This window comes from Hemitrygon akajei, chromosome 2 (assembly GCF_048418815.1).
Source record: "Hemitrygon akajei chromosome 2, sHemAka1.3, whole genome shotgun sequence".
NCBI lineage: Eukaryota > Metazoa > Chordata > Chondrichthyes > Myliobatiformes > Dasyatidae > Hemitrygon > Hemitrygon akajei.
In genome coordinates, this window is record NC_133125.1 from 50,771,786 (window position 1) to 50,798,797 (window position 27,012).

Consider the following 27,012-nt stretch of genomic DNA (forward strand, 5'->3'; position numbering starts at 1 on the left):
GAAAGGAGCAGTCAACGTTTCGGGTTGAGACCCTTCACCAGGACTTTGAGTCCTGACGAAGTGTCTCGACCTGAAACGTTGACTGCTCCATTCAACGGATGCTGTCCGACCTGCGGAGTTCATCCAGCGTGTTTGTACGTCTTGATTTGACCACAGCATCTGCAGCGTACTTTGTGTTTAGCATTAGTTTGGGTTGGTTCTGAAAGACCTCAGCAGCCAAGGTCTGCTATGGCCCAGCAGGCTGTCACAAAGCGATGTTATCATGCTTACTTCCAACACACATACACACACAGTGTCATATGAAACTGCTTCAGTGCCTGGATATTTTTCTCACTGCATCACCAACAGGCTTGCTGTAAATATTGAACTAATGAGGAACTTCATGGCCAACAGTTAAGCCCAGAGTCAGAATCAGGTTTATTATCACCAGCATGTGCCATAATTAAATAGTAAGCTTGTGATTACATGTACTCGGAGACCAAGCTCCAGACTAGCCTTGACTCATTCACTCAGACAAAACAGAGGATGTGATTTGCACTCAGAATTTCAAGATAGTAATTCATTATCAACTTGTCCCTAATGCATAACATTGCTGTTCTAACAAGACAAGTTCATGATAAGACTCTGGAGAACATGGATCATTTTTGATATCTTATACGGCTTCTCGTAGCAAAGGCAGACATTGATTATGAAATTCATCACCACCTGAATAATTGGTCAGTACAGACTTCTGTCAATTGAGGAATATAGAGCAAAGTCAAGGTCTGTCAGCAATAGTAAATATGTTTCTGAGACATAGAAAACCTACAACAGGAAGTTCAAGGCTTGAAAGATGCCATCAATACTAACTCAACAGGATCATCCAAATTCAGTAGGTAAGCCAATGTCAGTTTCGCTTCTGAGGCCACTATACCCCGCACTTGAATCACTGCGCCAACACCATAAGGAGGTCCACAGTTTTTGCATTCCTGACGCTAGAATCCTGAAATAGACTTTCTACACCAAGCTCCATCACTGGAGAGATTTCCAGGCAGATAGGAAAAGATTCAAATCAAAGATCCAAATCTGTCCTCAAAGCTCCCTTGAGAAATGCAACATCCCCAATGACTCCTGGGAATCTCTGGACTATGGGTGTCTCAGAGTGGAGAAAAAGCATTCAGATGATATTAAGAACCTGGAGTCCGGAGCACTTACAAAGCTCTGCAAGAGGAGCATGCCACGTCAAACCCACTGTGAGGCAGCTCCGTAGCATTTGTAACTGAGCAGATTTCAAGGTTTGGATCATTGATGTTGAAAGAACATTTCAACAGTATAAGGTTATACAATATTATATTTATGAAAATGTAGGACAGAAAGGGATTGAAAAGCAATTAATAAAATAATAAGTCACCAAGAGTATTAATAAAGCAATGAATTTCACGCCATTCTGCCTGCCAGGGACTCTATAGAGATGATCGATGGTTATCTCAGGAAACTGTTCTTGGCACCATCCATGATCCTGGTCTCAGGAGCAGTCTGAGTAATCATAACCAAATTTCTCAATTATTCACTAAGATAAACAATTTCTTGTGAGAATCGTTATGCTCTATCAGCAATTTCTATAAAGTAAAAGAAAAATAAATAAAAGCTCCATACAGCTGTGCATTACTCTTTGTGTGCCAGTTTAATATCATTGCAGCTTTAACTTCATTCCCACTACAACCTTTTATGGAAGAGTTTTCAATTTCAACATTGATCTCATCAATCACCTCTGAAATCACAAAACCGGAATGAAAGAAAGTCATCCTCAATCTTAAGATGTTTCCTAAGAATACAATATGAAAGTATAGTCTTTTGGAAGTTATACACTCGAATCACCCACTGCTTTCTGACCAGAGAAAATGGAATGTAAAAAATTAGAGAATCACCTCAGCACAGAAAGAGGTGTCTCATCATTATTACCTTTTTTTTAACGGGTGATTGAAACTGCTTCAACCATCCTTTAAGGTAATGAATTCAAGAATGTGTGTCATTTGCCTTGTTAACAGTTTTTCCTTGTATCATTTCATCATCTTTCTGCTAATCACTGTAAATAAATCTGAGTTATTTGGATCTCAACCCTTCTGCCAGTGGCAACTATTATACTTTATTTAGTTTTGATTAAACCATCGTTGTTTGGAACACTACAAATCTTCTCTCAGATTTTTATATAAAATACAAGCCTAGCTTTTCCAGTCACTCTGTTATAAACATAACTAATCATTTCTGCTTCCATTTTAGTGATTTTCTTTCAATACCATTTATATTGCACTCTGTGGATTTTAATTGTACCAAAATGTGTTTATTGTCTCTCTGTAGCATTAAATTTCATTGACAACCCATCTATCCCTTCCTCTAGTCTGTAATTTGCCTGTTGGAAATCTGCCACTAACCTCCAACCTATTTATTGTTCTTGCAGTTATATATCATTTGCAAGTTTGAAAATGAAGGCTGATAAACTGAAATGTGTACAGAATAAGTAGCTCTAATTAGCATGGTCAAATGTGGGTTGAAAGACAGTAATTCAGTGCACCCATAAACACTTACTTCAGCAGCCAATCAGCAAAAAAAAGGTTATGATAAATATAGGCTCTATCATGATTCTAAGGAAACATTGCAACTCCTCGTCAAATATATCCCATATTTGCCTGCAACAAGATCTGGACAACATTTAGACAAGGCAATTACCATCTCCAACAAGAGTATAATTACTCTACTCTTGATGATGTTCAGAGGTACTGCAATTGCTGGTCTCCCACCATCAATATTTTGGGAATACCTGTTAATCCAGAAACACAACTGTATCAGCAGTATTACAGTATGTAATCAGCAATATGTGGTTACAGGATCAGATAGAAGACTGGATTTCCTGCAATAAATAATTCACTCCCCACTTCCGGATGCTCAAAGCCTTTGAAACATCTACATAGCACGAATCAGCAGTGTGAAGGAACATTGTCCATTTGTCTAGGTGAACATAGCTCCAAATCATAAAAATCTCGACTCCACCCAGGGCAAAGCAGCCTGCTGGATTTGTACCAACTTCCATCACTGGTGCATGGTGCCCACAATGTTTACATTTGCAAAGGACCCAGCAGTTCTTTCACATAATTGCTCATTGTTCTTGGCAATTTTTTTCTACAGAAGTGGTTTGCCATTACCTTCTCTTAGTTACTCATAGTATTACAGCATTTCATACTCACATAGCATACTCATATAAGCCCATAACCAAATCATGCTCCATAGTGACTTCGTCAGATACCGTTGGCCTTGGTAGCAACGTCTGCATCTCTGAAAGGGGAATAAATTAATAAAAGTACGTTATCGTTTGAATTTAATGTATGGATACTGTGATTTGATCTGCTGTACCTGTACTTAGAATGAAGTTTATTCATGGCAGTTGATTTATTGAGAAATGTTCTTTTTTCTGCAACGCAGATGTTAATGAATGCTTTGAAAACCCTGGAATATGTTCAAATGGACATTGTATCAACACAGATGGATCATTCCGATGCGAGTGTCCTATGGGATATAGCTTGGACTACAGTGGAGTTAACTGTGCCGGTAGGGAAACTGTTATTGGTCACGTTAGGACAAATAATAGTGGGTTAGATTTTGGTGGTGAAAATTGGTTTACTTCCCACTTATACTCCAACCTTATTTCCATTCTATTGAACTCAGTGCAAAGGAAAATTGGGTAGTGTGTATCTGCTACCACACATTTTCTTAATAGTGCAAATTAACTTCAGAATTTTTCTACAGAAGTGGTTTGCCATTGCCTTCTTCTGGGGGGTGTTTTTACAAGACGGGTGGCCCTACCCAACCATTATCAATACTCTATAAAAATCGTCTGTCTGGTGTCTGTGGACGCAATTGTGATATGCACCAGCTGCTCATATGACCATCCGCCACCTGCTCCTGTGGCTTCACGTGACCCTGATCGGTGGGGGAGGGTGGGCTAACAGGTGCTCACCTTCCACAAGGGTAATCTGCAGGCTGTCGGAGGGAATAAGCACCTTACACCTCCTTTGGAAGAGATGTATCTCCTCTCCACCACCTGACTTACATATTATTTTCCACAAATCTTGAATATTCTCAAATTTATTTGTGTACGTTATCTGTAACTACTCAGAATGTTAATTTATAATAGTTTAATGTTGCAGTACATAATAGTTCAAAACAGCACAAGTAAAATCTGGTAACTTTTGCTATTTCATAACAGACACTGATGAATGTTCCATTGGTAACCCCTGTGGAAATGGCACTTGCACTAATGTGATTGGTGGATTTGAATGCAGCTGTGACGAAGGATTTGAACCAGGTCCAATGATGACTTGTGAAGGTAACTTCTATTGATCATTATACAATTTGAAAGCTATCATTTGTAAATTCCTGCTTTTGCAATATTTGTCGTGGTAGCACATTGATCTCCATAAAAGTGGCAGATGCTGAAATAAAGAGGTAGAATGCAAGAGGAAACTGATTTTTGCCGGTGTTTGAATTCAGAATTTGTTTCTAAAAGACATTCCCGGAACCTGTGGAAATTATCTTTTTATCAGTCAATTGCACAGACATTTTGGCTGTTTGATTTTTTAAATTTTCCTCACTCCTACCCAATGAATCACAGTATGTTAGATATGTTTAATGGTTTGCTATCTTACTCTTCCTTGGACTGAAGGCTGAGTTATAAAGAAGCCCTTGAAAACTAATTACCCACACTACTTTAGCACTTCCGTTTCCCTTTCACCGTTGGATTTCTGGACCAATGAGAAACGTATGCAGCTGCAGTAAATTCAACATCAGGCTTCCAATTTAATGAGGAAGTTAAATTATATTTTCCTACAGTGCAGGTACTTTTGAAATTACTGCCATAAATATAGCTCGTATTTGAATTGTGTAATTTTACTGGTTGATGTTTTAACTTTTACACTCCCATTTTGTAGGAGTGAAAATCAAGGCCATTCCTTAATGAGTTTCCAATTCTAGAATACAAAGTAGACATGATCAAATATCAAAAAATTCTGCTGGGCCAAAAAAGGTCAGAGATACAGCACAGAATAGGCGCTTCCGGCCCAACGAGTCACCTATTTAACATTAGCCTAATCATAGGACAGTTTATAGTGATCAATTAACCTATTAACTAGAACATCTTTGGACTGTGGCAAGAAACTGGAGCATCCAAAGGAAGCCCACTTGGTCATGGCAAGAACACACAAAGTTCTTACAGGTGGCACCAGAATTGAACTCTGAACTCTGATGCCCCGAAATATTATAGAATTGTACTAATCACTATACCACCCATACCATCTGGTGCCCAGTGTCTCCTAATGCTTCCCTGGGAACAGCCTGTAGAGCAAGGAGTCCTATGTTAATCAGCTGCTCAGGAAGAATCTGGTCAAAGACCACTACACCCCTATTCAGACTCTTTGCAACTCACAGTACACACGGAAGTGGAAGATCATCTTATCCTTACCACAGCTACCTTGAGGTCAGCATGAAGTGGTATTCAGACTCCAGCTACACATGGAGGATCTGACTATGAGGGTTCTTCTTGTCAAGCAAGTTTGGTGATTGTTTGAGAATTCTAATGATGAGGCATTCTGCAAAAGGGTTTTGACAGCCTTATCAAGGAACAATCCCACAGGATCCACTGTCTCCTTTTCCTCAGGCCTCCGTGATATTAAGTGCAAACCACTACCTCAATGACTATGATTGACTCAGGTCTGAGTTTAGATGCAAGCTCTTTCACCACGTTACCTATGTTGATTCCCATGCCTTTCTATGTTAAAGCCACTTACCTGCATTAATTCCTGATGTCTCCATGCCTTGCTCATTCAGGTACCTGTCAAGATGGCTCTTGTTACTGTTTCTACCTCCACTTTCTCTAGCAAGTCATTCTAAGTACCAACTACTGTTTGTGTGAAAAATATGTCTGTCAGATCCCCTTTAAATCCCCTTCCTTTCACCTTAAACCTATGCTCTGTAGTTTTAGACACCCTGACCATGGGAAATAGATACTAGCTATCTAGCCGATCTATTCCTGTCTTAACTAAATATACTTCTATCATGTCACCTCAGCTTCCTTCCCTCCGGGGAAAACTAACCAAGCTTACCCAATCTCCCCTGAAAACTCAAGTCCTTCATTCCGCAGAGTCAGTGGATGGCCAAGGTTAGTTCAGACTGCTTATAGATGCTGATCCAACTGTGGACCACTTGTGACTCCAAGCAGAAGACAACAATGGCATTCACGTATAAGAGATACTTTGCTTTGAGTGGCTCTACTGCTTGGTACTGTCACCCCTCTCGCCCGCATTCTTTCAGATAGATACGGCAAAAGGCTCAATACAGCACACAAATAAGAGAAGGGGAAATAGGAGGCAAGATTTTCCAATTAGAATGGTGGACATTTGGAGCTTGAATTTAAAATATGGCCAAAAAGATGCACAATGTGGCTCACCAGGAACTGTTTTGTTCATGAGACAGTTATTATAAATTATGTGATGCCCTAATCATTGGGCTTTGGGCCCTACCAAATATTTTCTTTAAGCATGTTTTTGTAAACTGTGTCTTCAATAGATAATCAGGAATCAATGGTAAGATCCATGAAAGAGGCAGTGGGTGTACAAGGATTTGGAAATTATCTTCCCTGAAGGACAGTAAGTAGACATTAGGGTTACCCAAATGAGTTCCAGCCTCATTATAAATTTCAGTTGTTCTGGTAGTGCCTGTAGACAGTAGCTCATAAGAAAACCATGCAATAATTTTACCAACAGCAGCCTGGATTGGAGTGTTTTACAAAGAATTTGTCATTCATTGAGCAATAATGAATCACAACTGGAAATGTCTGGTTGAATTTTAGAGGAGCATGACCCAATGAGAGAAAAGTCAATTTTACAATGTATTTCATGAAGAAAATGCAGCAATGGGATCCAATTTGTTGGTTCCTCACTACAAAATTTAACTCAACAGGTTGAATCCTTTGTCTCTGATGTTTGCCTTTAGTCATTTTCACCTTGAAAATGAACCTGATACACTTTGCTTTTGATCTGGTGCAGTGCACTCCTGACCTGGCTTTAGCACAAAATGGGGAGGAGATCCCTAGGCATTGGGAGCTCTATAAAGCGGCTATGTTCCTAACCAGGTGAAAGCTTTTGTTTTCCATAAGTAAAGTACAATTAAGGACATTGTCTGTTCCCTAAATCTACAGACTTCCCAACTTGAGCTGGAAGCATCGATTCACGTTTATTACTCCAGATTTCAGGAGAAGTTTCCACCTTCTAAACAGCTATTCACCTTCTGTTTCTAGGCTGTCTACCTTCTCCCTATTCCATATCAATTAAACCACGATATTGACAGACTGATGCCATGTTCTTGACATATTTGGTACTTAGATCATATGATTGTGGTTAATCTGCATATAACACTTCTTTTGTTAGCCCATTTCCACCTGAATCACATGTACTCAGCCATATTAAAGTCCCTTGTCCATTCCCAATCGATATGAGAAGCCCTCGTTCTTTAAGATTTTCTTTTATCAGTCACCTTGCTTGTTCTCAGATTGAGTGTGAACAGTGGGTGATACTGATCACTTTGGGTCCAGTGCAGGAGTAATCAAAAGAAAGGGTAATACTTAACATGTACAAACACGCTGGATGAACTCAGCAGGTTGGGCAGCATCCGTTGTAATGAGCAGTCAATGTTTCGGGCCGAGACCCTTCATTAGGACAGGGTAATACTTAAGTGGCACCCTAACTTCTAACATTTTTACTTTTCAGATATAAATGAATGTGCCTTGAACCCCCTGCTCTGTGCATTCCGCTGTGTCAACACCTTTGGTTCTTTTGAATGTACGTGCCCCGCTGGTTACGCTTTAAGAGAAGACGGGAAGATGTGCAGAGGTGAGCTCAATTGATCGCAAACCGTGCCAGTTCTAACCTTTTGCAAATTGAAAAACATCTGAGACTTTTGCAGGAGTGACCACCAGAACATGTGTCTAAATCCTGCATCACCAACTACAGCTTTGGCTGTTAGTGCATGGGTTGTCACATAATATACACAAATTAATAAACTTTTTGACAGAAAAGTACTGTTACTGCTGAGATAATGGATTACCAAAGAAAAAGGTGAATCCATATATCAGATTTGTCATTGTGTTAAATGGATTTGGCAGTAGAGCTGCCAAAGTGAATATGGGAACAGTTGAAGGACGTAATTGAATATACAAGCACACCAAAAAAGGCATTGAGTTGGATGCTAGGAAAAGTAGATGGCTGACATGTTGTAAAAAAAAAACTGACGTATTGTAAAAAAAGAGCTGACTTACTGATCCAATAGCATTTTCTTATGTGCAAAATGTCCATGTTTTTGCTTGTTTCTGCACTGGCCTTTTATCTGTATTGTAGTTAGATGGGATTTAAATGTAATCCTGTCATTTGGTTAGAAGTGTTCTATATCACTCTTGCACCTCCAATATGTCACACTGTCCATACATCCTTGAATATTGCAGGAATTTCTAACTGCTAATTTTCTGAGCGTAGCCACAAAAATGCTACTAAAGCAGCTCTAAAAACTGCTCTCAATCAACAGCAAGTATCCATTGTGAATATTCTTGAGTATTATTTTAACAGTTATTGTTTTAATATGCTGTCTTGATTTTTCTGCTTTTAAATTTGAAGGTAACATGCTTGTTGCAATTTCAGTCAAGAAGTGTAATCCTGATAGGAATATACAGAACCTGTCTTTATTTTGGCTCTTCGTGTAAATTGGCTTTCTGCTTTGTGTTTCGTCACAGACCTTGATGAATGTGCTCAGGAACTCCATGACTGTGAATCTAGAGGCATGCTGTGTAAAAACCTGATTGGCACCTTCATGTGTATCTGCCCACCAGGAATGGTCCGCAGGCCCGATGAAGATGGTTGCATGGGTAAAATGCTTTGTGACTACCTATAAAAGAGTTAAAATGGGATTGAATTACGTCACCTTGTGTAGTCTTGTGAACACTGATTCTCAGGAGTCTTCACCACAACAGGAAATGAATAGCCCACCATGGCTTACAGCACAGTTAGAGAGAGACTATTTAGCCATGATAAATGCCCAAAAAATAATGAGAATTCTCAGAGTTCTCAGACCAAGTAAGGAGCAATAGGAGAAAATCTTGTGTGACATTGCAGGATTGTCACTTTTTGAAGTTAGATGAAAATTGCTATTCCTGGGTATCGGATCATGAATGGTGTAATTCACTCACTCTGAGCCATCTGATAATGAATGGTGTAACTCACTCACTTCAAACAGGTGTGCCAAAGCTTCATGCCTGGATTTACTTGATTGTAACTTCCTCTGCCTTGAGGGAACTAAAGTAAAGCAATTCATTTACACAACTAATCTTGCCTTTTTTCACCATGCTCTGATCATAACCAGCTGTCTTCAGTCTTAGCTAGTACAATTGAACCTCAAAGAGAAACCTTGTGCCATATATGCACCATCTCATTTGCAACCAAATACTTTTGTCCTCCATTACTCTCCCCTGTCACTTTGATAAATTCTCTTTCCTCCCTCGACCATAAGTGCCCCTGGGAATGCTGCTGTATTCAGTTAAGAGACATGAACATTTAGTCACAGCTACCTCTGGACTGCTGGCCGTGAAGCAATGTGAGACTGATGCTTGGATTATGTTGGTCTGAGGAAAGGAAAGGCTTATGCATCGCCTTGAGCAACAGATACGTATGTGAATGTGATTTTAGTTGTTGTCGCTCCTCTTAAGTTTCTGGTTTCACAAGCTGTGGAAACTCGCCGACATGAGGTAAAATAGACAAATGTGGAAATTGTCTAACATCTGGATGCCTACTTTACGCACCCCACCCCACTACCATCATCCTGTAGTAATCTACAGCATTGTAGGCAAAAATCAGCCTTGAATGCATTGATGCAAAGGCTCCTGCGCAGACAGGTAAAGTTCGAATCATGGGTCACTGTGAAGAGAAGTCTAATGGGGAAGTGGAATTTTTTTTCATTAGTAGGTTAGAATCCAGGGTAAGATTAGAACTATGATGTTAATAGCAGAGTCTTTGCATAAATTGTGCATTTTCTGTCATTTTAACTTAATTTTATTCAAGATACATAAACATTTGCTCTCCATAATGCAAAAACTAAATCAAGATAACTATTAGTAGCTTTTACAGATGAGATCACGTTGTACCTCAGTTATTGTTTTGGCAAAGTCATATTTCCTTTGGTATAATCACAACTTTTAAAAAAATTTTCTTCCCATTTTCAGCCTCTGTCTTTGATATAGAGTCATAGAAATACATAGCATGGAAACAGGCCTGTCATTCCAAATCATCCATGCTGACCAAGGTGCCTTCCTGACCCAGTCTGTTTTGCCTGCATTTGGCCCATATGCCTCTAAAACTTTCCTATCCATAAACCTGCCAAATGACTTCGAAACGTTGTTATTGTACGTTCCTTTACCACTTTCCCTGGCAGCTCATACCATCCACTTACCACCCAAAATAAATTGCCCTTAGGTACCCTTTTTATTCTTTCTACTCTTGCCTTAAACCTACCCCCTCTGGTTTTAGAGTTCCTACCCAGATAATAAAACTATGTTCATCCCCACCCCCCCGCCCATGATTTTATAATCCTCTATAAGGTTTATTTTGGGTAGATGAGGCTTGTCAGCTGTGGTTGGCAGCTCATCTCGGAGAAGGAAAAATTTGATCTCAACCACCGCTGTCTTGCAGCCATACCTACTCATTTGAAGGCTTCGGGTGTAAGCCCTGGGAAAAATTCCAGAGCTGGAGTCCCTAAGGCAGTCCAGTGTTGCGTTCAACGCTGACTGGCAATTCCTCCAAAGCCACTGGTGCCAGACCGTTATCGGTCTCTGCCATTCCTTTGGATTCATCAGCTGCATAGAAAGGGGGAGCCTGCTTTGCCCTCCATATCACACTGTCCCGGATTGTGTATCAGCTTGCGTATCACGTAGACAGCAAGGACACAATATCTATTATCAAACCCAACCACCAGAGAGCCTCACGTAAGGTCATTTCTCAGCCTCCTTCACTCCAGCGAAAACAGTTCAAACTAATCCAGCCTCTCCTTGCACCTCAGACCCTCCAGTCCCAGCAACATCCTTGTAAACCTTTTCGGCACCCTCTTTACTTAAACACATCCTTCCTATATGTGACCAGAACTGCCCATAATATTCCAGATATGATCTCACTAATGTCTTACACAGCTGTAACATGTAGTCCCAACTCTTATACACAATGCGTCATCTGATGAAGGAAAGCCTGCCATATGGCTTCATCACCATTTTGTCTACCTGTGTTGCGACATTCAGGGAACGACGTACCACCCTCTGACTTATGCGGCTCTAGACAGACAACACCTCCTCTTTCATAATATCAATGTGTTTCAGGACAATGTTTTGTACCCTGAATTCCTTAGCTTATCTATTGTATTATTCTGGAATTTTTCCGTTCCGTCTTGCCACTGATCAGTTCACCTCACAAACAAGTAGAACTGGTCTTTTTTTTAATCTATTTCAAAAGCCACCTGCTGTAATTGTATAAAAAGATAAATTCTGCTAGCTAATTCCTCCTAGTTTTATCAGTGATTTCCTAGACAAAACTCAGAAGATTTTTTTAAAAAATATTTTTTAACTAAAAATTTTGGTGACTAAATATATATCTTTTTGCTATATTTTAATAAAATATTCACCAAGTACTGCCTTTACAACTGACAAAGCTAAGAGCAGACAGGAATTCCTTAGGAATGTGTTAGTATAGTTTTGTTATTCCCAGTATGATTCCCACTCTTTTGTACTAAAGAAGCCTCACCTCAAAACTTAATCGAAAGATCCGAAGTAACTCAGAGTGATCTTGTAGAGAGGGGAAAGAATCAAAGTAGTTTTGTTAAGGTTTGTTGAGCTTTCTTTAATATTTGATTTGCCTTGAATCTCGCTTCATTCTAGATGACAATGAGTGCAGGAGCAAACCAGGCATCTGTGAAAATGGACGCTGTGTAAATATTGTTGGTAGTTACAAATGTGACTGTAGTGAAGGATTCCAAGCAACACCATCGGGCACAGAGTGCATTGGTAAGTCCAATTTATACTTGTAACAGCAAGAAGGAGGCTATTTGACCTCCTTGATGTCCATGATGGCTCCCAGGGCAGCAATCTCATCAGTCTCATTCTTCCTCACTTTATTTGCCTTTACCCCTGCAACTTATTCCATGTGACGTGTACCCGACAGTTCCCCTTTGATTCCTTTTTGAAATGAGGGATGATTTACAGTGACCAATGAACCTGCAAATATATCTCTGAGACGTAGGGAGAAACCCATGGAATTACAAAGATGACATGCAAACACCATTCAGAGAGCACCTGAGGTCAAAATCAAACCTGGATGCATAGCGCTGCAAGACAGCAATACTTGCTACTGTACCATCCCAGACTGAAAATAAAGATTATTAAACACAATTAGAACACATGACACTGCCATGAACTGAGGTCTGCTTAATGGGCAGAAAACAGAATAGGCTGTAAGAGGTCACTTTTTTGATAGGGAGGCTATAAATGGTTGCCTGTTAATTTGAGTCCCAGCTGCTTGCAATCTTTGACAGTAATTTGGATGGAGGAACCAAATGCAGTGTATTCATGTCTGCTGGGTGGCAGTGTGGTATGTGAGCAGGATGCAGAGAGGCTGCAAGGGGATATCGACAGTCTAGAATTCTCCTAAATCTTAGAGTATTTGTCAAGTTCACTTACTTTTTCTTCGTTGGACTTCTCTGGTGAGGGAAAATAGGTTGCAAGGAAATAAGAGGAAGGGTGGAACTGATGGGGTTCTCTATGAGGAGCAGAGACTCCATGAGCTGAAAGGCCTTCTGTGTTGTAGGAAATATCCTTCACATATACTGTATGTTCATGTTCCATATTATTCCTGTGATAGAGGGAGTATAACAAAGATTTACCAGAGTGATTCCTGGGGTGGTGGCTATGTCCAACGAGGAGATGGAAACATGACTTATGCCCCCTTGAGGTTTAGAAGAAATAGATATGCAATCTCATGGAAACATACAGGTAATATTTCTCACAGAGTGGATGCAAGGATGTGAGTCACATATGCAAGAACGGGAGTCACATTATCAGAATTAAGTGTTGACCATCCAGGACGTAGATGAGAAATTTCTTCATCTGGAAATTCTTCCCCTAAGAGTCTCTCGAGCCGGAGTTCCCAACTTTTACTTTGCCATTGAGCCTTACCATTAACCAAGGGGTCTGTGGACTCCAGGTTGGGACCCCTGCCCTGGAGTTTCAGTTGCTATAAGTTTTGAATGAATGAATTGAATGAAATGACTTTATTTCTTACATCCTCCACATACATGAGTAAAAATCTTATCATTACATCTCCATCTAAATGTGCCATGTGCAATTTATAGTAGTTTGTAATAAATAGTATGTACAACAGGACAGTCAATATAAAGATTGATAAGTTTTAGCTAATAAGGGAATTAAGACATATGGAAGTCATGCAGTAAATAACGCTGAGATCAAATGTTAGTTGTAACCTCTTTGAAATGATAGATCAGATTCAGGCCTACTTTGCTCCTATTTCCTACGTTTCACATCAGATTTAAAGAGGAATGTTTTTTCTGATAGTGATAGAATTTTCCAAGTAACATTGAGTGTGCAAGTAGCACGGACTGTTACAAGTAGAACCAAAGATACTGTGGAATTTGAGGACAGTGGGGGCAAAAGGAAAGTGATACTTGAACTGCTGGTTTCATCAAGCTGGAGAAAAGCAATCTGTCTTCTCATTGTAGCCTCAGCGTTACTTCATGCGGGGAAAACCTTACTTTAGACTATTGCCCACAATATGATTAATGGTCCAAGTAGGAAGAGGAAGAGTTCAAATTAATGGTAGCATCTTAAGATCTTATGGATTCTCAAAAGTCATGGAATCAAAACTCAGATTAAGGTAGAAAGATAAAAATAACAATAAATAAAAAGTTGCAGAATAAAGATATAATGTTACAAATGAAATGACTTACCGTAGATTCCGGATTTTAAGCCGCTACTTTTTTCCCACATTTTGAACAGCTTTGAACTCTGCGGCCTTTAAAACGGAGCGGCTAATACATTATTTTTTTTCATGCCGCCGAAAACATTTTGCCTCGTAACAGTAGACCAATAAAATTGATGAGTAGTTCACAGAGGTCCAATGAAATTGTACGATAAATCAAGCGCACTTTCACAATTAAATTATTGTAAATCAGTCATTTGTACTCACCCTCATCAACATGGAAAACACTCGAAGAAAAGCATTGTGCTGCCTTTATGGCAGTTATTTAGTTTATAATATTTTCGCTTAGTAATTCATTTTCTAGTTAAAGTTAGAAGAGTTTTAACTATATTTGTTTTCTGTACTACATCGCGGGATGCTATGACGTCACACCCGGTTTCGCCGCGTCTTGTGGGATACCGGTTTGCGATAAACGGGAAGGAGGGGGCATTAGACCCGAGCGAAACGCTGCTTTTAAATGCCGTTTGCGATAAACGGGACGGCGGGGGTCGAGCGGCGGAGCGAAAACGCTGCTTTTAAGTTAAAGGCGATCAATAACTTTTCCTGGTAGGCTGCAGTATATATATTTTTTACCAGTCGTTAGGAGATATTGGAATGTTGTTCAGTAAAGAAGTATACGCAACGTATATTTAAAAGTAGCCGCATTACGGGCACGGTTTGAAAAAAAGCATTTGCAATATGTATTTGTTTTTGTTACCATATGGATTTAATTAAAAGTTAAAAAATCCTCACGTGTAATATCTTTCTGTGTAAATATCTCATATTACAACGTGGGACACCTGTGGCCGAAAATCCGGTGCGGCCTAAAATCCGGTGCGGCCTTTACAAGTAAAAAATTGATTTTATTTCTAAAATTAGAGCCAGCGGCTTTTAATCAGGTGCGCTCTGTAGTCCGGAATCTACGGTAATTATTTGCGGTGTCCTGATAGAGGTTAAAAACAAGCATGAAGAAATGAGAGTGAGGCCAATATGAATGATAAATGTGGCAAAATTTTCCAATTTTTTAGCACAAAATAAGGAAACAACTAGAAGAGTGGGGAAAACAGAATCTGAAGACGGTGCAAGGCCAGTATACAAGTATAGAGGTAGAACAGAAACTTCAGAAGACGCTTTATGTGGGAAGAATGTTCCAATGCATTTCGTTAGAAGGACTGACTATTAACATTAACCACCAATACTATTTTAAGATGTTATCAATATCTGGCCAAAGACGTATATTTTAAGGAAGGTCACAGAGCAGACAGAGAGATGAAGGTGATTTTTTTTAAAATGTGAGCAAGGAAATTCCAGAGTTCAGGGACCAAAACGCATTATCAATAATAATGAGGCAAGTACATGACCACAAGAAACTATGAGGACTATGGACAAAGTTCAGCAGATCACAGGAACGAGCCTCCCCTCCATGGACTCGGTCTGTCTTGCTGCCTCAGTTAAAGCAACAGCATAATCAAAGACCCCCTCCACCCAGACATTCTCCCTTTTCCCCTGTCCCATCAGGCAGAAGGTTTAAAAGCCCAAAAGCATATACCACCCGGCTCCATCTTATCATACAGGAGGTTCGTTCAAACGTCTGATAACAGGGAGATAAGAGCTGTATCCTACTGTTATCAGACCTTTGAATGAACTTCCTGTATGATAAGGTGGGCACTTGGCCCCACGATCTACCTTACTATGATCTTGCACTTTATCGTTTATCTGCACTGCACCTTTTTAGTAGCTTTTACACTTTATTCTGCAGTTTTACCTTATTCTAGCTCAATGATCTGTGTAATGATTTGATCTGTATGAACAATATGCAAGGCAAGCTTTTCGCTGTATCTTAAATACATGTGTCAATAATAAACCAGTAGCAATACCAATATCAAATAGAATCAGTTATAAAGACGTGGAGCAGACCAGCCATTCAAGCTGTTTCTACAACTGAAGTTAGTAATGTGATAGTGCAGTGAGAATGCATCATTATATATGGAGTTTGGGTGAAGATGTCATCGATGTGAGCTGGAAGCAGACAGCTTTACAAATATAGTTACGTAATATTGATTGTTGCACAGTGTTCAGGAGTGGTTGAAATTGCCTGGGGGATGTTTCACCCACAAGGGGAGCATTGCTGAAGAAGAGTGAAAGGAAGTAATAATGACAAACGCAAGATGATTAAAATGACCACATCAGTAATTTACAACATTCTTATAGAAACATTAGGGAAAATAGTCTGGTCAGATTTGTGGATATTAATGAAGTTGGAGATTAAGCATGAAGACAGAGGCAGGAAAGAAGGTCATTGAATTTGGAAATGATCTGTGAGCAGGAGGAAAAATAGATCACTTAAGGCTGAGTAATAGTTTACTTTGAAGTGCTTGGAAAAAGGGAGTTTGTTCCCATGAGATGGTGATAGGTGGCGCTGCAGCCCCACTGTAGAATGTGACAAAGAGAAATAATAGTTGTGAGGCTGCTCCATGTGAATCTAATCTGTGAGCGGCAAGAGAATGGAGGACTGAGCATGCGATGTGGTGAAGCCAGAATCAAGTGAATAAAGTTGCTGAGGGAGATATGAAATAGGTCATTTGTCATAAGAAAGGAGAGGAAAGGAAGATGAGTGGTGATTAAAAGACTGTTTTTTACGAAAATGAGATAGATTTATTAAGCTTGAATCTCGAAGAAAAGCCAAAATACACAGGAAACAGAAGAGATTGCAGATGCTGGAATCTGGAGGAAATTGGTGGGTCAGGCAGCATCTGTGGAAGAAAATAGACAGTATTTTTAGTCAAAGCCTTCATCTGGTCCAAAATATACAAACAATTGGATGTAAAGGAAATACAAGTTACATTGTCACTGCAGGGATTGGATGGAAAACTTAAAATGGAATCGAATTATATTTGATGAAATGAAGGAAATTAGCAGGTGACTGGCCTGCTCTGCAATATTTATATTCCTTTTAGATTTTGCAATTGTAATAAATTACCTTCCCTGGAACTTATCCATGCTAAAATGGATAAATTTCTTCATTTCATATGTCTGGAACTTGAAACCAAAGGCAAGCAGCACAAAATGCACTCTACCCCTCTCTTTAGTTCAGAGCATCTTGCTATCACAATACTCTGTGCATGGGAAGCCTGCTCTCCCACACTGAGGTTAATAAAAGTGTGCAATTTAATTTGCTGCAAGTAAGTAATACCTGCTATCTAATTTTACTATTTTTCCTCTACCATCTTTTATCTCTGTGCCCATTCCCTAATCTATTTCCTTCCCATGAACCAGAGATCATTCCTAAGTGACAATCTCTGTAGTGTTCTCGCACAGGTGTAAAAGAACTCTGAACTAAACACCAAGCATAAACCAATCAATGAGGCGGTCCCAGTAAGATTAACCGTTTACTGTTCACTCTTCCACATTAACGTATGGTGAAAACTGTTGATAAAACAATACAAAATATATACAGTATTTGTTTCCTTCTTGACATCACATTTACATCATAAATACTTGCAAAAGTAAAACTACAACAACTATATTACATTAAAGTGCAACATACAGTCAGAATCTACCTACGCCATCGATTGGCTTTAAATACACTTCAACACAAACTATCCGCAACTCTTTAAGTAACAAAAAACATAAACTTTATTACTTTTAACTTTTAAACTTTATTACTTTATACTTTTATTTCTTTATTACTTTTAACAGAATCAGCGTTAACATTTTAAATTCAACATATCGATTATCTCATGAACTTACAGCATTGCTTCACTAATGTTTCTAGTGCGTAGAAAGAAAACTTTTCTCGCGCTGATCCTGCACACATAAGCCCCCTCCTTCCCATTTCTCCAAACCGGTATTTTCCCACAAGACGCGGCGAAACCGGGTGTGACGTCATCGCATGCCGCAATATATCACAGACAACAAATTTACTTTAAACAACCTTAACTTTAACTAGAAAACGATAACAAACGAATTACTTAAGCGAAAATAAACTAAACAATTGCCTTAAAGGCAACACAATCTTCCTTCCTCATGCATTCTCAGACTTCCTTCCCCAGTGGAAAATACCAACCAAAGGATTATAATTTATACCTAGTATTGTTACATACATTAAGTATTGTAAATGAATTAATCAGTATTAATGACAAGAAATCCTGTAAAGTTTGCATGTGGAGGAGCAGTAGTACAATGTTCCAGATTAACGTCGAGAGTAGCATATTAATCTAGCTGGACTAATTTCCCAATTTTGATGTTTGATTGCAACTCTCTAAAATATGCATCTGACTGTTCAGATCTTTATGTACAGAAAGTTGAACTTTGCATTCAAAAAAAGCTCTCATTTCAAAAAAGCTCCTCCATTTTTAGAAGACTTTGTATTACTAGTTATTCTTAAGACTGATATGTAGAAGCCAATTTATAAACCAAGAAGTTAACCCCTTAGTGCCAATGGGTTGCTGTAATAGTTTGAATTTTCTTTTGATCAGCTGCTATCTTTGTGAGAAACAAATCTCAATTACCTTTCTTGTAAGTTATCCATGCTAAAAATAGATAAATTCCTTCATTTCCTATCTCTGGAAATTAAAACCAAAGTCAAGCAGTACAAAGTGCACTCAACCATTCTCTTTAGTTCAGAGCACCTTGCCATCATAATACAACGTGTATGGGAATCTAGTTCTACACAGAAATCCATGCCAATAAAAATGCACAAGAACTCTGACTGCTCAGACGTTTATGTACTGAAAGTCACTTTATTGCATTAAATCTCAAGGATTTTAACTGGAGGCTTCTGCTCCTTCGATGGCTCTTATTGCCTCTTGCAGCATGCATCCTTCTTGCAAGAATTGGATTCACTTTGTTTCACTGCTGGATTTCCTCTTTGGCAAGAATCCAAGAGAGCAGTTGAAATGAAATGCCTGGGATGGGGCTCTCTGGTCAACAGAAAGCAGCACTGTCCTATGGCTTTCACCAGTAGTGCTGTACAACAGAATGTGCATTCAGATAGACTTCAGCAAGTTTCGATGAATATCCTGAGGATATTTTAAGGGACACATAAATTTATGTTATTAGGCCTATTCTGGGAGTTCGGCGCCATCTCCAGTTGTGTGTCTTATATAGCTGGAAAAGACTGGTGACTAGAACATTATGCTCCCAGCAACTAACAATGAATCTGCAATCTTACTTAAGTAAGTTGGTGCTACTGGGGCTGGATCAGTAATGGATAATTCTCAATATTGGCACCCCACAAGTCTGCATCCTCAACCCCCTCTTCCATCCCCAACCCCACTTGACTCCCTATACCCTCAAGCCAGAGTGGTCAGATGAACATATAGGAGGAAGATGGAAAATCTGACTGAGTGCTGGCATAACAACAACCATACTCAATGTCAGCAGGACCAAGGAGCTGATTATTGACCTCAGGAGAAGGAAACCATGAGCCAGTCCTCATCGGAGGACCAGAGTTGGAGATGGTCAGCAAATTTAAATTCCTTGGTGTTAATATTTCAGCGGACCTGTCATGGGCCCAGCACACAAGTGCAATTACGAAGAAAGCACGGCAGTGCCTCTACTTCCTTAGGAATTAGTAAAAATTCTGCATGACACCGAAAACTTTCACAAACTTTTACAGATGTGTAGTGGGGAGTGTATTGACTGGCTGCATCACAGCCTGGTAGGAAAACACCAATGCCCTTGAATGGAAAATCCTTCAAAAGTAGTGAATGCAGCCCAGTTTATCACAGGTAAAGCCCTCCCAACCACTGAGCACATCTACATGAAATGCTGTTGCAGAAAAGCAGCATCCATCATTAGGGAACCCCAAAACCCAAGAAATGCTCTCTTTTTGCTGTTGGGATCAGAAAGAGATACAGGAACCTCAGAACACACGTCACCAGGGGTTCAAGAACAGTTACTACAACTCAACCTTCAGGCTCTTGAACCAAAGGGGACAACTTCACTTGCCCCATCATTGAAATGTTCCTACAACCTATGGAGTCCTTTTCAAAGACCTTTCATCTCATGTTCTTGATAGTTATTACTTATTTATTATTATTTGTATATCTTTCTTTTAGAATTTGCACAATTTGTTGTCTTTTGCACACCAGTTGGTGCAGCCTTTCATTGATTCTATTATAGTTATTATACTTTATAGACTTATTGAGCATGCCCACAGGAAAATGAATTTCAACATTGTATATGGTGACAGATATTTACTTTAATAATAAACTTACTTTGAATAGGTATATGGAGGAATTTAAGGTGGAAAGTTATATGGGAGGCAGGGTTTGAGAGTCAGCACAACATTGTGGGCCGAAGGGCCTGTAATATGCTGTACTATTGTATGTTCTATGTAACTTTGAAATTTGAACTTCAAAGTTTCAAATTAGTTCCATCTATAAGATTGTAGATAATGCCACTAGTGTGTATCATATCTCAAATAATGATGAGTTAGAGCACAGGAAGTCGACAAAGAGTCTAGTAACAGGGCACCATGACAACAACCTTTCTCTCACTGTCAACAAAATAGAAGAATTGGTCGTTGACTTCAGGAAGAGGCTGGTGCACATGCTGGTGGTTACATCAACGATGAAGATGAGAAGGTTGAAAGCTTCAAGTTCGTAGGAGTAAACAGCACCAGTGCACTGTCCTGGTCTAACCAGGTAGACATTATAGAGAAAAAGCACGCCAGTGCCTCTTCTTCCTTAGGAGGCTAAAGAAATTTGGCATGTACCCTTTGACCTATATCAATTGTTATTGATGCACCATAGAAAGCATCCTATCTGTATGCATCAGGGCTTGGTATGGCAGCTGCTCTGCCCATACCATGAGGAACTGCAGAGAGCTGTGGACACGGCTTAGCACATCATGGAAACCATCCTCCCTTCCACTGGCTATCTGCACTTCTTTCTGCCTTGGTAAAACAGCCAGCAAAGATCCCAACCACCCCAAACATTCTCTCTTCTCCCCTTCCTAGCAGGCAACCGATACAAAAGCCTGAAAGCACATTGCACCAGGCTTAAAGACAGCTTTTATCAAGCTGTTATAATAATATTGTATGTTTTCTTTGTACGAGAAGGTGGACTCTTGACCACATAGTTGAGACTTTGCAGCTTACTATATATCTGCATTGCACTTTTCTCTGTGCTGTAACACTTTATTCTGCATTTTGTTGTTGTTTTACCTTGCACTGCGTCAATGCACTATTGTGATGAGTTGATCTGTGTGAACAGGCTGTGAGAGAAGTTTTTCCCTGTACCTTGGTACTTGTGATAACAATAAACTAAATTACCAAAATGCTATTTCTCAGTAGAGAAAAGGCAAGTCTCTCATTCCCCACTATGAAGCTTATTCATTTAAAATAGACAGTAACTAAAGTATTTGAGAGTATTTGCTTTGTTAACTGTACTGCTTAGAATAAACAATCCAAATACTTCAAAGTTCGAAAGTAAATTTTATTATCAAAGTGCATACTTGTCACTATTTATAACTCTGAAATTCATTTTCTTATGAGCCTACAATGTTAATGTTTCTTTTTGATAAACATTTTCAAATTTTTAATCCCAATTTTCCTGCCACAGACAATCGCCAAGCCTTCTGCTTTGCAGAGGTGCTTCAAACCATGTGTCAGATGTCTTCCAGCAGTCGCAATTTGGTCACTAAGTCTGAATGTTGTTGTGATGGTGGTCGTGGCTGGGGTAACCAGTGTGAACTTTGCCCACTGCCTGGAACTGGCCAGTACAAAAAGTTATGTCCACATGGTCCAGGCTACACAACTGATGGAAAAGGTAAAGTAAATAGTTACCCTTATCATGTTATGCATAATATTACTCAGATTGCATCTTTTGATAAAAAGAATTTAGTTTCTAATTAGTTTGTGAGGACAGTAGTAAGGAATAGAAATTTCAATAAATAAGCAAATTACTTGTCACTGTTTTTACCATGCATGTTTTTATTGAGTGATAAGGAGTAACCTTAATAAAATGTTATCATAATCAAATCGAAAAAAATTCTTAGATTGATTTATTTCTCTTTTGTTTATAAATATGTATGTAACATATACTTTTTATTACAGACATTGATGAGTGTAAAGTTTTGCCTAACCTTTGTCAGAATGGGCAATGTATCAACACAATCGGTTCTTACCGTTGCCTCTGTAAGCGCGGTTACTCCACAGACCTCCTGGGTACAGCATGTAATGGTAAGTAGGTTGAACTCTCTTTTTAGTGTAATTGACAATATCTGAACATATCTTCATGTCAATTTTATAAAGTTAAAAAAAAGTTACTGGGATGGAAGCATTCTTGCATGCATTTGACTGCTTTTGCAAGGAGAGTCTGGTGGGATGCTGTTGTAAATGTTGAAAATTATGTATAACAGATAGGGACTTTATCAATAGGGAATCTGAATACAAGAGCACGGAAGTCATAAAAGCTTAATAAATCTCTGGTCCTGCCATAGTATTATATGGAGTTTTTGGTGATGCATTTTTTGCAAAATTTGTGGAGAGATTGTATAAGGACCACCCTCACAGCTGCAACATTCTGGGTTCAATCCTGACCTCAAGGTGCCATGTATATGGAGTTTGCATGTTCTCCATCTGATCCTGCGAGTTTCCCCTCAGGTGTTCTACTTTTCTCCCACTTCCCAAAGAGATAGGATTGTAGTTTCATTTGGAGAGTTGGGTGAGATAGTAAGGTAATGGCTCAAGCCTTGAATCCTAGTCAGCAGAAGCAAAATAAATGAATGAGCGAACATCTGTTGATGGGAGAGCAGAAGCAGGAAGAAGTCCAAGACAATCCTTTGAAGTTTCAGTACAGCAATATATTAACATAAGCTTTGACAAGTTACTACAAGCGATCCTTCAGCATGAGTACAGGATTCCAAATTTTAGAGAAAAAAAATATTTGAAGATAATATCCAATTTCATCACAAGCACATGACTTTTTTCATTGCTACTAATGCTTTGAAGTCTGTGATAGCATATGTAAATTAAATGAATCATAACTGGTGTTGAAATGGAAGTGAGTGGAGATCTCAACCTCTGTTCAATCGTATTGTATAAACAGAAAGAACTGCAAGCAAGAAGCTGGCAACAGATTCATTGAGACATAAATATTTGTAGTATTTGTGGTTAACTCAAATATAGAAGGAATTGTCACAGAACTAATTATTGTTATTTTACATAAACAGATTTTGATGAATGTGCTCAGTCTCCAAAACCGTGCAACTTCATCTGTAAGAACACAGAAGGAAGCTTCCACTGCTCGTGTCCGAGAGGCTACCTTCTACAGGAGGATGGAAAGACGTGCAGAGGTTAGTTATTGACATTTTAAATGTAGTTTGTGTTCTCAATGCTTGTTCAGTTTTGCAGTCTGATAACTCATTGTGTTATTATTCCACATGTTGGTTTAATCATAGAGATAGCAAATCAAACTGAAAGTGGTATTTGCTAAATCAAAGGTTGTTACCTTCAAACAACACTTAAGCTAAGAGAGAATAAAGTATATTATACTGTATGAGAAGGAAATACAGACAGCAGAGAGGGAAGCAAGAAGATGGATGACTAGAAAGAGGTTAAATAAATTTCAAGAATTCATTACAGAAAAATTGTTTAATTTGAAATTCAGGGCAATTTGTAATTAGCTGTAAGATAAAGGAATGTGATTATAAAGTAATTAAACTAAGGTTTGATTAACAAGTCATATTTTAGGTTGCCCTCTGCAGAGTCACAAAAATCCAAACCTTACTTTGCTGAATGAAGCTAAGACACAAGAGCCATTGACGTCAGCTATCAGGATCCTTTTGGAATTTAGCCCTAACTACAATCTCATTTGCATGAGCTGATATTATGTATACATTTACCGTATATTCCAGGGTATAAGCCGACCCCCAATTTCAAGGTTTAAAAAGTGACTTTTTCATGTTACCTTTGTATAAGCCGACCCCTTTTGTAGAGGTTTTTGATTTAACCAGAAACGATCACAAGATCTCACATGCCGGTACTCAGCTTTGCCGGATCCGGATCCTGGAAATTTTGTGAACTAGTACCTGCTAAGGAAACAGGCCTACACACTGTAGAGCGTTATAAGCGAATTCTTAATAAATAAATCAGGGAGAGAAATTTTGGATTAGGTTTTCAATGGAAAAGAATCCTCTGAAATGTAACCCCCATGAAACCATTTAGCACCCATCATAATCTTGTTAAAACATAACATGGGGTGGCAGGATCAGTACGTGTACTCAGTATTGAGTTTGCGACCACCATGTACAAAAAATTAAAACAGATGCGATATAATGCTGGCTTCAAGCTGAAAGTTGTTGATTTTGCTAAAGGAACGAATAATTCTACAGCTGCTAAGAAGTTTAGTGTAAATGAGAGAGAGTGGAGAAAGGCAGAGGACACGCTGAGGGAAATGCCAGAGACGAAATGTGCAAACTGCGGGAGAACATGCCAGTGGCCAGAACTGGAAGAAAAAGTTTTAGAGTGAGTGAATCACCAGCGATCATCTGGATACATTGTTCCCAGAGAAATGATTCGAGTTCAAGCATTGAAATGGGACGAAAAACACGGTGAGGTCAGAGAAAATTCCAAAGCTACGCGAAGTTGGTGCTCCTGATTTATGAATAGATGTGATCTTGTGTTGAGGCAAAAAACAAAGATTGCTCAGAAAATTCCCGCAGGGTGTTGTTTACGTTCAAGAACGCTGCTGGATGGACGAAGCAGGTTGCTTGAAGTGGGTTAAAGAGGTGTGGCGTCGATGTCCCGAAGGTGTCAGGAAAGAAAAGTCGCTACTTGGCTGGGACATGTTCAAAGCGCACTTGTCAGCTGAGACAAAAGCAGCATTGAAAACTGAAAATACAGACATTGCAGTCATCCCCGGTGGTTTGATGTCCATACTTCAGCCACTAGATCTGAGTTTAAACAAACCAACGAATTCATGCGTCAACAGTGGAACCAATTTGACTCAAAAACAGCCAATAAATACGACTTGTCTTCCATGTATTCATTTTTCCAAAGTTGGCACCCTCTGTATAAGCCAACCCCCTAATTTTAGGACCAAAATTTAGGGTCAAATTATCGGCTTATACACTGGAATTTACGGTAGTCGATGCACGGCTGAATATTTTGTATCTTAATTACAATCAGAGTTCAAAAAAGTTCTGATGTTGAACTATCTGCAAACATGTAAATGCACCTTATTTTGAATGTTTTGTATGTAGTTTTAAGACAGAAGTTTATTTATTAATATAAATGATGCTGTTAGCTTGAACCATCTTATCTGTTCAATTTTTTTTTGTACCTCAGATCTCGATGAATGTTCAACAAAGCAACACAATTGTCAGTTCCTCTGTGTCAATACTATTGGAGGATTTACATGCAAGTGCCCACCCGGCTTCACACAGCATCACACTGCCTGCATTGGTAGGAATAGTCAATATCTGCTCAAAGAACTCTATTTGTGTTATTACCCCAGAACCTTTTCAGTGAAGTCATTTCACTCTAAGAATACAACAAAAAAATTCTTTCATGTGGCACATTGTCAGTATTTCATGTAGTATTAAACTGCCAATTTATTAATTGAGCAGTCGTGTCTTTGACCCATAGTCAAAATGTGATTTATGATGTACTACACAAAAAAGAAAAAGATGCTCCCAAGAGTCATGCTGCTGACCATGTGAGCTGATACTTAAGAAACTGATCACTTCACAAATCCAAAGTCAATTGTCATGTTTATTGACAAAGAAAGATTCTACATGGCCCATGATATCAGTTCCATTCACCACCCCCCCCCCCCCCAACAGCCCCTTATTTTCCTGTGACCCTGCAACCCATTCTTTCTCACCTGCCATCAAATCCCCTTTTTCCACTAAGGGGCAGTTTACAGCATAGAACTATTCAGCACAGAAACAAGCCCTTCAGCCCAACTGGTCAATGGCAACCAAGATTCCCCTCTAAGTTAGTCCCATTTGCCTCTGTTTGGCCCTTATCTTATCCACGTACCTGTTCAGTGCCTTTTAACTGTTGTTGATGTGTCCACCTCAACTATTCCTCCGGCAGCTCGTTTCATGTACTGATCAGCCTCTGACTGAAGAGATTACCCCTCCGGTCCTATTAAATTTCTCCCCTCTCCCCTTAAATCTGTGCTTTCTAGTTCTTCATTTCCCAACCCTGGGAAACAAGCTTGCAGAAGTATAAAAGTTACTAGGGTTGTGTGCATATGGGACAAGCCAGGACTCAGACATACCCAATAATTACCCAAAAATTGTTAACTTAAGATAATGAGCATTTGGTGCAAATGTATGCCTAGTAATACTGAGGATATGCAAGTCCTCAATTCTATTTAAATGCTTTTTAATGCAGAAAGATTTAAATTCCTGCTCTTGTTTCCTATAAGCTAGTAAATGATATGGTAATATAAAACTCTAAAACATTACCTTAGGTGGCATCTTACAATTAAAGAAAGAACCAATAACTAGAGATTGCAGTCTAGGGGATTGAAGGGGAAGGAAAAGTGAAGGAAAGCTACTTCTAACATGAAACCAGACCTTCTAGAAAACCACAGAAGCACCCTTGCCTTCCTAAGAATTTACAGATATTTCCAATTGTCTGAATGTCCTTATGTTACCACTTACCCATAAGAAGTAGTTGACCAAAGCCTTCTAGATTCAAAACAGTTCTGGCTGAGCTGGTGGACTTCACATGTAGCAAAGGAAGACATGATTAAAAAGAAAATCACTATAAGTGGAAGTTTCATATTTTGTTTCCTGGACTGTCTGATGCCAATATGCTACGTTCTTTTTCTTCTGGTCATACATGGAACAACGCGTATTAGGAAATTTTGATTATTTCTCTTGCTGTAGCAGGTTTCTTACGTTGTTACACATTAACTGGGCCAATGTAGCTTAACCGCAAATGTTGTGGAATGTTCTTGACCCAGTC

The 27,012-nt window shown here is 39.1% G+C and overlaps 1 protein-coding gene across 2 annotated transcripts in view; it reads left to right on the plus strand.

Annotated features, from left to right (window-relative positions):
• Positions 1-27,012, plus strand: part of LOC140741729 (fibrillin-2-like) — a 295,460-nt gene that overhangs the window by 250,397 nt on the left and 18,051 nt on the right. For both annotated transcript variants that reach the window (XM_073072052.1, XM_073072059.1), the window contains 9 exons: positions 3,457-3,582; positions 4,241-4,360; positions 7,794-7,916; positions 8,810-8,941; positions 11,990-12,115; positions 21,650-21,856; positions 22,144-22,269; positions 23,262-23,384; positions 25,378-25,494. In XM_073072052.1, coding sequence (XP_072928153.1) covers positions 3,457-3,582; positions 4,241-4,360; positions 7,794-7,916; positions 8,810-8,941; positions 11,990-12,115; positions 21,650-21,856; positions 22,144-22,269; positions 23,262-23,384; positions 25,378-25,494 — 1,200 coding nt within the window. The remainder of the gene's footprint in view (positions 1-3,456; positions 3,583-4,240; positions 4,361-7,793; positions 7,917-8,809; positions 8,942-11,989; positions 12,116-21,649; positions 21,857-22,143; positions 22,270-23,261; positions 23,385-25,377; positions 25,495-27,012) is intronic.